The sequence below is a fragment of the Nicotiana tabacum genome, chromosome 12 (genome assembly GCF_000715075.1).
Source record: "Nicotiana tabacum cultivar K326 chromosome 12, ASM71507v2, whole genome shotgun sequence".
In the NCBI taxonomy this organism is placed as follows: domain Eukaryota; kingdom Viridiplantae; phylum Streptophyta; class Magnoliopsida; order Solanales; family Solanaceae; genus Nicotiana; species Nicotiana tabacum.
In genome coordinates, this window is record NC_134091.1 from 73,537,338 (window position 1) to 73,550,504 (window position 13,167).

General features: G+C 38.6%; 1 protein-coding gene across 1 annotated transcript in view; it reads right to left on the bottom strand.

The window, feature by feature from the left end:
* The window catches only part of LOC107810704 (myosin-1), a 33,601-nt gene extending 21,055 nt beyond the window's left edge, over positions 1 to 12,546 (bottom strand). The window contains exons 1-5 of the mRNA XM_075226623.1: positions 11,508 to 12,546; positions 2,800 to 2,901; positions 434 to 577; positions 193 to 343; positions 77 to 104 (exon numbers count right to left, since the gene is read on the bottom strand). Coding sequence (XP_075082724.1) covers positions 77 to 104; positions 193 to 343; positions 434 to 577; positions 2,800 to 2,901; positions 11,508 to 11,813 — 731 coding nt within the window. The 5' untranslated portion in view covers positions 11,814 to 12,546. The remainder of the gene's footprint in view (positions 1 to 76; positions 105 to 192; positions 344 to 433; positions 578 to 2,799; positions 2,902 to 11,507) is intronic.
* Positions 12,547 to 13,167: the final 621 nt, after the last annotated feature.

The window sequence follows — 13,167 nt, forward strand, 5'->3', positions numbered from 1 at the left end:
GATATGAGAATAAAAGTGGATTCAAATATTAGAAGACAGCAAACAAGTGAAACTCAAAAGCATTTAACGTGCTGACCTTATAATGATAGACTGATTCACTTCATCTGCAGGAAAAGAAAATTATGTAAGATTTATCATGATTGCCAGGAATGATATTTGGCCTTAATCATTATTGCTGGATAACATAAGTACCTCGAACCATTTCTCTTATTGCCATATCCGTGATGGCATATACATGTGGGCTCTCAATGGATTTACGTTTATATGCTTCAATGTACTCATTGCCATACAATGAGACTTTCTTAAAAGGATTCACGGCAACAAGAACTGGACCAGCTTTCGTCTAGAAGAGGCGAAGAGGAGAAGAAATAAAAAGGCATAAGAATACGAGAAAAAGCTAACTACAATTCAAATTAGGGAGATTTGTGCATACATAAATCATATCTCTATTGTATCTGTACTGAAGATTGTACAACACTGATGGCTCATTTAGATAACTCAATTGCATGAGATCATCCACACCATCAAGAATATCAGGATTCGCAGGTAATAAATCGTCAGCTTTAACTTTTAAGACCTGCATTGACCAGAAAACAAGACGTGAGATTAAACCATAAACTTGAACCCTCAGTAAGCATGAAAAGCCAACCAGAATAGCCTTATTATTTTAACAAAAATGAGATGTGTTTGTGAAACAAATTTAGAACAAGAACCTCAAGAGAGTTAGACAGGTAAGATATAGAGCCCTTGGGTTAGGAAGAAGAGTGGAAGGGACTAGGAATCTGGGGAGGGAGAAGAATGGTGATACAGGTTGAACCAGGGCAAGGGTAAGGTGCACACAGGAAATGAGGAAATGAGAATGAGTGCTGACAGATAGGTGATATAGAAATAAGTTAACATACTTCTTTTTGTTAACCTAAGTTGCTCGGACACGGGTGCGGGTGTCCGACACGGGTACGGATCTAGAGGTCGGATCCTTCGAGATGTAAATTCTAAGACTCGGGGATACAGATCCTAGTACGGATACAGGTGCGGAGATCGGGTAAAAATAATACAAAAAAATAAAAATATAAAAATATCTCTAAATTACGAGAAATTTTGTGGAATACTTACGTATAGCTTGTAAAGTGTGGGTTTCTTTTTTATTCTCAAGTTATAGATAAGTAAAGGAATAATTTCCTAAATAAGGCATGCTATTTTCTTCAAATTTACCCTAGTTTTGGTTCTGATTTCGGGAATCAAATTGTATCTCGTCTCAAATTTTTCCGTCTGTCGCGGTCAAAGTACTCAAAATTGTTTGACCAGATCCAGTACGAATCCCATACCCACACCCATACTAGTGTCGTGTCGACACGGGTGCGGCACCTAAACTGCCGTCGGAGCAACTTAGTTGTTTTCTAAGGCATCCATTCTTTTCAACTTTTTTAAAGGACTGAACAATCACGACACATACAAGGGAGGGTGTCATGGTGTATGTTATTTGCAGATGACATAGTACTGATTGACGAGACGCGAAGGGGTGTTAACGCTAGGTTGGAAGTTTGGAGACGGACGCTGGAGTCCAAAGGTTTCAAGTTGAGTAGGTCGAAAACTGAATACTTGGAGTGCAAGTTCAGTGATGGGAGGCATGAAGAAGAAGTGGAAGTAAAGATTGATACTCAAGTCATTCCCACAAGAGATAGTTTCAAGTATCTTGGGTCTATAATCCAAGGCAATGGGGAGATTGACGAGGATGTTACTCACCTCATTGGAGCAGGTTGGATGAGACAGAGGCTAGCTTCGGGGGTTTTATGCGATAAGAATGTGCCGCTAAACTTAAGGGCAAATTCTATAGGGTGGTGGTTAGACCAGCTATGTTGTATAGAGCTGAGTGTTGGCCCGTCAAGAAGTCTCATGTCCAGAAGATGAGCGTAGCTGAAATGAGGATGTTGAGATGGATGTGTGGACATACTAGGAAAGACAAGATTAGGAATGAAGTTATTAGGGACAAGGTGGGAGTAGCATCCGTGGAAGCCAAGTTGAGGGAATAAAGGTTGCGATGGTTTGGGCATGTGAGGAGGAGAGACATAGATGTCCCGGTCAGGAGGTGTGAGAGGTTGACCATGGCGGGCTTGAGGAAGGGCAGGGGTAGGCCAAAGAAGTATTGGGGAGAGGTGATTAGGCAGGACATGTCGGTGCTTCACGGAACCGAGGACATGACTAGCGATAGAAAGGTGTGGAGGTCGAGGATTAAGGTGGTGAGTTGACAGGTAGTTGTAAGTTTCTCCTAGGTTTACCAGTAGTACTAGTAATATTCTAGTTGTTGGTTGAAAGTTACTTCCTTCTAGTTTGTTATTATATCTGGTACTTAGCAACCACGTCCATTGTTTTTTAAAATTGCGACTGGAAATTGTTGCTCCCTTATTGTTACTATTTGATGCTACTTTTCCTCCCTTTTGCTGGAAATTGTTGGTCCTTGGTTGTTACTATTTGATGCTACTTTTTCTCCTCTTTTTCCTTATCGTCTTTTGTCTCCCTCTTCTTTCTTTCTCCCCCTCTTTCTTCTTCTTCTTCTTCCCTTTTCTTCCTTTCCACCTTTTCTTGAGCCGAGGGTCAATCGGAAACAGCCTCTCTACCTCTCCAGGTAAGGGTAAGGTCTGCGTACACACTACCCTCCCCAAACCCCACCCTGTGGGATTATACTGGGTATATTGTTGTTGTAAAAGGACTGAACAAGAGAACTGTCGAAACAATTTGTTTCTTTTATCATAAAGATTTGCGAGCAAAAAAGATGAAAGAATCTTAGCAAACTGCACTCACCTTTCCTTCAGACAATGATATGAGAACTTCATTTCCAGATTTCGAAATGATTGTTGCCAGCTCCCAGTTAACATCAGGTAGTTGAAACCATGAATGGAGCTTCTGCAACAACTCAACAATAAAAGTTCAAAGAAGAAGGTAAGAAAATCATTAAAAAGTGGAATGTTTTGCCGCAGTCAAACCAGCATATCCTGTTTGAAATCATTGTAATGGTAAATAATTGCACATGTTGAACATTACTGGAATTACATCACAACCCATATCCAATACAAAATTCAAAAAAAAATGAATTCAAACAAGAAAGACAACAATTGCAAGGCTGTTCATCGACTATTTCAAGTCTAAGAACAGTCAATTTTTATAAAAGCTGTCCACATGTGAGATGACGTAGGCCATCTTTTGCCTTTTGCCAACAACAATATGATCCTGTATATAATTAGCCACCGGCTGTCTCACAAGATCTAACACCGGTATAGCAATTGGCAAGAACCTAAAATATCTGTATTGATGAAACCTACTGTAATTGGTTATGTTGTGTCTAAATTCACATGTTGCACTGAAACCGTGGGATGCAAGTTTAACTAAGGTGAAGCAATCATAAACGTTAGAAGTCTGAGTGAATAATAGCCAGCCTCTGGCTTCCAAATAATCAGCCTCTTTGTTTGCCAGCATCACAAATGGGTGACCACTGCTCCTACTCCTCCCCCCCCTCCTCTCCCCCCCCCCCCCAAAACAAGAAAAATGAAATCCTGTCTCCAGATCCCTTCCAAAGCTATTGCTAATCATTCAAAAACTCTATAGGGATGAACTCTAGAAAGGATAACTTTTTTGGTTCACGAACTCCACCCATTTCACCGGCCTTCAAATTAATTGAGGAAATACCAACCGCACTGGAACATTTGAAGAGAATTTAAGCATGAACCTTTGAAACAGGAGTTGCACACGAGTTAGTATAACTAGACACTTTTATCAAAGCATAATCACAGACTTGTACGCCAGAAGAAATACTCTTCAACCACTCACAACACCGGAAATTATCGAAAAGTAAAGGTCCCAGATTTTCCTTCAGAAAGTTCTGGTTTCCTGTAAAGATATTCCCAAATCAATTGAACTATTAAAATGAATTCTGCTGTACTCCCAAACAGAATCCTTTTAGCGAGCAAGGATGGATCAATACGTCTCGCCCCATACGCCTTGGTAAGTACATAGACAAACTTGAGAATCACCGAGCCATTCTCAGTAGCAGATGCATCTCTCATAGTTCACAAGCCAATTACATGATGACGAACAAGGGAGAAAGTCTTCTATCTAAGTACAAAAGATGTAGCATGCATTATGTTTGATTCTTAAGCTATTCACGTGATGGCAAATCCATACTTCCTTCCACAAGAAAAAGGAATAGGTAAACTCTACATGCTGAAATTTAAATAACTTATTTTCACACTGCGTATGGTAAGTCGATCATCTTCTAACTGTAAGGCAGAAGAGAAACTCCAGAAAGACATTCCTACTTAAGCCAATGTATCAGAAAAAAATTTACCAGCAGAAGCAGGCAGTTTTCAATCTAGTAGCTCAACTAAGCCTAGTAGAAAGGTTGCAGATGGGGTTTTTTTAGAAAAGAAGAAGACAAAAAAATAGAAAGAGAAAACTACTTTCAGAGGATGAGAGACAAAATGCTCCCAGGCATGGAAATCGAGGCTTAACTGGTTTAGTTCTTTTCAGGCGATAGAAGAGTTTTCTCCGGCGGTGTAACTACAGAAGTAATAGTTTCTTTTCAATCATTCCTTAGTGATTGATCAGAAACTGAGTCTGGTGCGATAACATGGGGCTACCTCTGAATTTATGGTCGGAGAAAGTCTTCAAGGAAATTGGAGATTATTGCGGAGGGTGGATTGAAACAGAGGAAGAAACAACCCTAAAAAATCACTTGCACTGGGCTCGAATCAAAGTGAAGGGAGATGGGAAAGAGATCCCCAGAGAATAGAAGTGGAAAGTGATGGATATTTATATAATATCCCGTGCGAGATTCTGGCGACGGTGATGGAGAAGACAGGAGTTTTGGTTGGAGAAGAAGAAAGCAAGGGACCGGTGGATAATAAGTTTAACCAATCTTTTAAAGATAGGGATGAGGGGGCCATTGATGTGTTACATATGGGGGTAGCAAACGGGCAAGGCGCGTCGGATATGGGCGGGTTAAAATGGGTAATGAAAAATACGGATAAATTATCCGACCCGACCCATATTTAATACGGATAAAAAAGGGTTAATTAGCAGATAATATGGATATCCATATTATGGCTTCTAGAATATGATCACTTTTGGGAGAATTCTTAGTCTCCTAAACTTGAGGAACCCCCAATTTGAGGCTTTACAAATGTAAAAGTTTATCTCATTAGTTATCCATTGATTATCCATTTTCTAAGTCGATAATATGGTTCTTATCCATATTTGACTCGTTTTTAAATAGTTCATTATCCAACCCATTTTTTAATGAATAATATGGGTGGATAACTGTTTTCTTTTAACCATTTTGCCACCACTAGTTACAGACCCTACATCACGTGGACATCTAGGGGGATCTCAAATTTTGAAAAGGGGACACGTGGGGTAGAGGATTCTAGGGAACTGGAGGACGTGTCAGGGGGGAGTGGGTCTAATGAATTAAATTTGATGGAGGTGGAGTCGGGTCAAGAAAATGAAGTTGGGCTAAATAATAAAGGGAAAGAAATCCGTTTAGATAAAACATATATTATTGGGCCTTCATACCAGTCCAAACTAGCTTTAAAAAGAGGTCAAGATTTATGTCTATTCAATCATCCCAAAAGAGATTATGAAAGGGGTGTTTTTAGACCGATGGCCTGCGTATTGCAAGCCTCTTCTTACGCGAAGCTCTCTTTAACTGTGACTACTGAAGATAAAGAAACAAGGTGAAACTAATCCCACACCACTTACTCTTGATTTAGTGCACATGCATGTGGAGGAAATAGATGCAATTAAATCTTCTACAGAGATTGTAATGATAGGTGGTCTTAATAATCAGATGGAGGGGGAAATCAACTCGCTATCTACTCTCAGCCCATACCATGTCAGATTGAAGAAGCAGATCCTATAGAAGTTCAAATTCAACAAGCTGATTCAGAAGCCTCTTTGTGAGTTCACCAGAATGTTATGAAACTTAGTAAGAAGTTTGGGGTCGATTTCCAGGGTTATGAATAGGATGCACTATCACTTTACATGAAGATTGATAGGAGAAGGCAGGGAAAGTAGGTAATAAATACCTAACCCAACTTGGCCTCAACTAGTAAATCAAAATGTCAAAGGGAATTGAAGGGTTTGAAATGGGGAATGAAATACAAAGAGGGTGAACCAAGAAGTGGGGGGAAAACCTATTTAGAACTATCCAATGAAGTTAAACCTAATTTCATGGAACGTGAGGGGCCTTAATGACATGGGGTACAGAAAAATTGTCAAATCTTTGATACACAGGTGGAAGGCCGAGGTAATAGTTCTACAAGAAACTAAATTAGAACGTGATGCGGGTAGTATGGTACCTCAAATATGGGGAGCCATATGGGTAGATTATGTTTATCAAGAGGCCAGTGGAACTAGAGGCGGCATCTTAATCATGTGTCATAAAAGAAGAATGGAGGGGGAGCTGGTGTGCATTGGGCAACAGTCAATTTCTTGTAAGATGACAATTTTAGCTCAAAATTATTCATGGTTGTTAACAGGGGTATATGCATCTAATTGCAGAAGAGAAAGGAGAGAGTTATGGTGGGAATTAGCTGGTCACAAAGGTCTATGTGATGATCCTTGGGTGGTGTGTGGTGATTTCAACACTGCAAGATATTCAGATGAGAGGAGGCACAGTAATACACATGCAAGAAAACATGGCTGAATTTTCTAAATTCATAAATGATCATGAGCTGAGATAACTGTAGATTGGCTTCAAGGATTGATAGATTCTTGTTTTCTGTTGATTAGGATGATAGTTTCACAAACATCAAACAATCTTTATTACCCAGAATGTTTCTGATCACAGTCCGATACAAATTCTGTGTGGAGATTGGGAGGTCAGGAAATCATACTTCAAATTTGAGAATTGGTGGTTGGAAACTGAGAATTTCAAAGATAGAGTAAAGGGCTGGTGGGAATCATTTGAAGCTACAGGCAGACCTGACTTTGTTTTTGCAACTAAGTTGAAGCTTCTCAAAGACAAGTTAAAGGAATGGAATTCAACAAACGATGGTAGTTTAGAGAAAAAGATGGTTGATATTTTAAACCAAGTGAGTTGTTTTGACATAATACAAGAACAAAGGAGTCTCTCTGATTATGAATTGCTCACAAAGGAAAATTTAGCTATGGAATTTGAAGAGATAGCTAAATTTGAGGAGATTGCTTGGAGGCAGAGGTCTAGGGTACTATGGTTGAAACATGGAGATAGGAATACGAAATATTTCCACAAGATGGCAAACTCTCATAGAAGATTCAATAGCATTGATACCTTAGAGAGCAATGGGGAAGTGATATGTGATTCAAATGGTATTAAAGAAGAAATCCTGCCTTTTTATAAAAAGGTGTATACAGAAACTGAAGGATGGACACCTGATTTCATCTACAAAACAGCCTCATTATAAAAGAGGAAGAGCAGATATGGTTAGAAAGACCCTTTGAAGAGTTGGAAGTGTTGAATAGTATTAAGTTGTGTGCTATAGACAAGGCACCTGGACCTGATGGCTATACCATGGGTTCTTTCAAAACTTGCTGGGAGTTTTTAAAAGAGGACATTATGCAAGCTTTGGGAAATTTCCATTCACATGAATATTTTGGAAAAAACTTCAATGCAACTTTTGTGGCATTAATACCCAAAAAGACTAGAGCAAAACAGCTGAGAGATTTCAGACCAATTAGCCTGATTGGAAGTGTATATAACATAATCTCTAAAGTGTTCACAGAGATACGGAAGCAAGTGGTGGAGAAATTAGTTGATAATCAGCAAATGGCATTGATAAAAGGGAGGCAAATTATGGACGCAGCCTTGATAGCAAATGAAGTAGTAGACAACAACAACAACAACCCAGTATAATCCCACTAGTGGGGTCTGGGGAGGGTAGTGTGTACGCAGACCTTACCCCTACCCTGGGGTAGAGAGGCTGTTTCCGATAGACCACCGGCTCCTTCCCTCCAAGAACTCTCCACCTTGCTCTTGGGGTGACTCAAACTCACAACCTCTTGGTTGGAAGTGGAGGGTGCTTACCACTAGAGCAACCCACTCTTGTCGAAGTAGTAGACACTAGAATGAAAAGGAAGACACCGGGATGTTTGTGGAAGCTGGATATTGAAAAAGCATATGATCATGTCAACTGGAATTTTCTAATTCTAATTCTGAAGGATATGGGTTTTGGTACAAAATGGCTAAAGTGGATATCTTTTTGTATCAGAACTGTTAAATTTTATGTACTTATCAATGGAACTCCCGAGAGTTTTTCCCTTCTCAAAGGGATTTAAGGCAAGGAGACCCGTTATCTCCTTTCCACTTTATCATTGCAATGGAGGGTTTAAATAGCATGTTGAAGATGGCTAGTGTTAATGGGTGGATAAGAGGATTTCAGGTGAATAGCAGGAATGAGGGCATGGAGGTTTCTCACTTATTTTATGCTGATGACACCCTGAGTTTTAGTGTTAATGGGTGGATTAGAGGATTTCAGGTGAATAGCAGGAATGAGGGCATGGAGGTTTCTCACTTATTTTATGCTGATGACACCCTGAGTTTTTGTGATGCCAAGTTGGAGCAGTTAAGGGTCATCAGACTTATTCTTACAGTTTTTGAGGCCATCTCTAGACTTCATGTAAACTGGGGAAGAGTCTACTATTTCATGTCAATATGGTTGATAATCATCAGGTGCTTGCTGGGGTGTTGGGTTGTGACATTGGGAAGCTTCCTGTATATTTGGGTTTGGCTCTGGGGGCAAACAATAAAGCTATGGAAGTATGGAATGGTGTGATTGATAAATGTGAGAAGCGACTAGCAAAATGGAAGGCTCAATATCTATCTTTGGGGGGCAGGATCATATTGATTAACAACATTTTAGATGCTTTGCCAACGCTAGAAGGTTTTCAGTCAGTTCTGCATATTCTTTTTTGTTAGAAGGTGCTCAATTATCTAGTTGGCCATGGAAATACATATGGAAGATTAAAGCCCCCTTTAAGGTCACATGTTTTTCTTGGCTGGTGGCCAGGAAAGCTTGTCTCACTCATGAAGTTTTGCAGAGAAGGGGGATTCCTATGACTTCCAGATGTTTCTTGTGTCAGAAGGAAGAAGAAACCAACAGCTATCTCTTTCTACATTGCAAGGTAACTGATACTCTGTTGCAGTTATTCCTTTCCCTGGCAGGAACACAATGGGTAATGCCAAAGAATACCAAGGACCTTTTGTGGTGCTGAAATTATATTGAAACAAGGAAGAGTCAGAAGCTATGGTGGAGAATGGTGCCAGCATGTATATGGTGGACGGTGTGGACAGAAAGGAATCGTAGATATTTTGAGGATAAAATTAGTTCCATACAAAGAATTAAGCTGAATTATTTTTTGCCTTTTCAATTCTGGTGTAAAGAGAACTATATAGAGGATGCAGAATCACTTGTAAATTTCTTAGATTCTTTGTAAGATACAAGGCCCTCTGTAATTTGTACATTCTTTTTTTGGATACCAGTACCAACTTGGTGCTGATGAATATATTGTTACCAAAAAAAAAAGGTTGCAGATGTCGATAATTTCTGGGCCAACTTGCATGCACCTCAACTAGTCCACCGGACAACCTATCCAGCCTACAAGCACAAGTTGCTAAGAATCTTGCTCACCAAAACTAAAGTAGATGGCCTCACACCAAGTGTTGTAGCTGTGATTTGAACCTGGCATCATCAGATTGATTCTCCCCTACCTCAAACTGTTGGTCAGCGCCTTGGGAACAGAAAGGACAGTTGTAGATAAAGCATTCTTCTTTGTCCAGATAATGAAGATTAACATCAAGCACCTCTGGGTACTCCATATCAAGCAACCAGATCAGAGAAATTTTCAACCTTTAACTGGCAACACGCTTGGAGAAAACGTTACCATCTCTTCTTGTAAAATCCTATTTCATGGTGAGTCATTCATAGCAGGAAACACTACCCTTAATCACAAAAAGGATATATTTCATTATTCATAAAGCATTCTCTTTTTCCGGATACTGAAAGAAAACAACAAGCTCCAAGGATTCTCTCTTCCAAGCTACAGATCAGAGAAATTTTTCAAACTATAAGGCAACACATTTGGAGAAAATGCTATCAACCCTCTAAATTTTCATTCCTTTTGTGGTGAGTCATCCATTATATGAAACAATACCCTTAATTACAAAAGGATTTGTTCCATTGCTTATCCACATTGTATATTGTTTCTTTCCTAATGTACAACCACGTTGTTGTATAAGATTTTAAAAGGCAACATTCCTCAAAGAACATTTAACCACCATTTCTTTTGAGCGGATGAACTATTACCCGTGTCATGCAGTCAGTTTACAAATTACTAGCGTATTCCAATCAAATGATGAGTCTATAGGTAAAAGATGAACTTACAACTGAATCATAACCTTTGAGTATCTATCAAAGGCAGAAGAAACATTTGATCTAGAATTTCATAAGTTTTCTTTAGGTAAGATAACAATTTGATATATACATTAACTCTATTGTGGGAGAGGTTTGCCCAACAGTGGAGATTCTTCTGGATTAGTTCAAAAAGGGAGAAAATTGATTTGTTCAAACAGCTATAGTAAATTTTACAAGCAAAAATAAATAAATAAACAAACAGATTAAATGTGAACTACCCTCAAATTGTATAATGATGTCTCTTCATCTTTCGGGAAAGCAGCTAGGAATAGGATCCACCGAAAGCGCAGCACTCAACTCCGAACAAATGCAACAGTGGGGAAAAGAGTGACAACACAAGTAAAGAGATAATCTAGTGCTGATTCACGGCCTACATCAAGTTAATTATCACAAAATCCTAACAAAAAGACTGAAATTTTAATGTGACCCGCTTTCATATTTTTATGAATCAAAAGTGATATTAGCCACCAGAATTCTTATAAAAAAAAATTGAGAAGGTAACAATTTTTGTTGTGTGCGTGTGTATACATTTATTTATATAAAAACAGAGAATTCTACTTATTTTCAAGTATCACCATCAATATCTTGACATTCTACATAATTGCTTTCAAGATCTTACAGGGCAGAACTTCCAAACTCTACATCTAAATAAAGATAATGGTTTTAGTTTTTTATTTTAAAAGTAGCTTATCTTCCAGAAAGAAATTATACCAAAATTGTCCTCCCTGCAGAGTTTAAAATCCATTTCTCATAGAAATGATGAGCCAAGAAGCTACTGATAACTCAAAAAGTGTAGGATAAGAATCAGCGTCCTAAGCTCTCAACCATTCCCACAAATCACATCTGTGGTACAAGCCGAGCAAAAACACCATAATTGACAACTCTCATCAAATGGTTTATGAAATTAAGCAGATAATGTTATAAGCTGAAGGCATTAATGATGATCACAAATATGGCTTGTGGCTAGTTCAATCAAGCAATCATCAGACTAACGGAAACTTCAAATCTACAAGTTGCATAATACCAACAAACCAAGCACAACTCATTAAAAATTGATCTCAATACCTTCTTTGTCACATAAGACGTGGTGTCACTCCACTTGGACGAGGCGAATGCATTGGTTCTCCGATCATCATCACAGCTAGACGGGCTTTCCTCTACAGAAAAGTTCAATCTACCATAAGGGGATTCATCAATATATCCATCAGCATTACCATTAGCCTCACTCGACAATTCTTCATTCTTGGAAACAGCAGCATTTGATGCCATTCTATGATTCACAGCCTCAGACTTGTTCAAATCAAATGCATATCCCACTGGCAGTGATTTGATAGACTGAAGGGGTGGCGCACCCTTAACTCTCTGTGCCATTTTTTTCCTTCAAAGTAAAGCTCTAACAACACAATCAAGATTCTAATAATTGAATCAAAAAGCTAACTTTTTTTCTCTTTCTTCAAGAGGTCCCAGTCAGTGGCCTTGCTTATCTGCCAAACCTAATGGAGGGGACAGCAGCAAACAACAAATAGTGGCTCCTCACTCATCAATCACACCACACTCACCAATATCAACATCATTTCCAATTCTTATACCATTCTATAAATTTAATTTTGGCCCCCCAAAGTTTCAGGAATTTATCCTCAAAGATTCGATTTTTGCACAGCAAACTCCTCAAAATATTCAATTTTGACTCCTCAGAAAGAAACTGGAGTAAGCAAAAGCTAGCAAATCTAATGGAAACCCATTAGATATTGATCTACAAAGAAGCAGTTAACAGCTTCAAATGATTGCATTCAAAGCCAAGATCGATCTAGCACAAAAACCCACCAATAATATATGAAAAAATTCAAATAAAATTAAACTAAACCCCCAGAAATTCTCAAGATTTGTAGAGCAAAGAAGAGAGGAAATAGGAAGTGAAAATAGAGAAAGGGTCAAAAGCAAAATGCAAAAGAATGGAGAAGGGAACAGCCTTTGCTTTAATTCTCTTTTTTCTGATGTGTTTGGACTTTCACTGTACACACAACTCACTGCATTTTGAAAAAAAGGTGTCTTGAGAGGTTGGGTGGGTGTGTCAACGTGACAGCCTCCTAAATTCAATTCAATTGGTCCTTTTTTTTTTTTTTTTGGTTCCTTAACACCAACCTTAAATTTAAATATTTTTAAATCCACATGTCACAAGGTTATGAAATGACTAAACTGCCTTCACACTGTTTGCACCATAAAAATTTGGACTTTATCTCGACATAATGGGTTATTTAGTTTTTGTTTATTTTATGAGGTGAGTGTGGACGGATGCCATTTGTCTATATTGATGTCTCCCAAAAGAAAAAGCTTAAGAAGAAGAATGAGGGAAATGTGGTGAGTGACTTTAAGATTAAAATTAGAGTTTGGTCAACAATTTCAAAAGAAAGAATTTTAAGGTTAATTTTTACAAAATAGCGATATGAACTTAAAGACGTTTGCAAAGTGAGATGCATTTCAAATGTTATTTACTACTCCCTCCAACGGAAAAAAAAAATGACAAAACAAAAACTACAAAGGAAAAATAATCGAATCTCACTCATTTTCAAGTCCTCTTCTCTGTTGCCGTCGCATATGTAGGAAAAAAAAGAGCGGAGAAGAAACAACAACCGTTTGACTTTGGCAAATGAAGTGGCGAGCATAAGAAGTTGGTTCAGCTTCAAGGGTGGTGTTGTGAGGGACAAAGGTAGCTATCATTTATTTC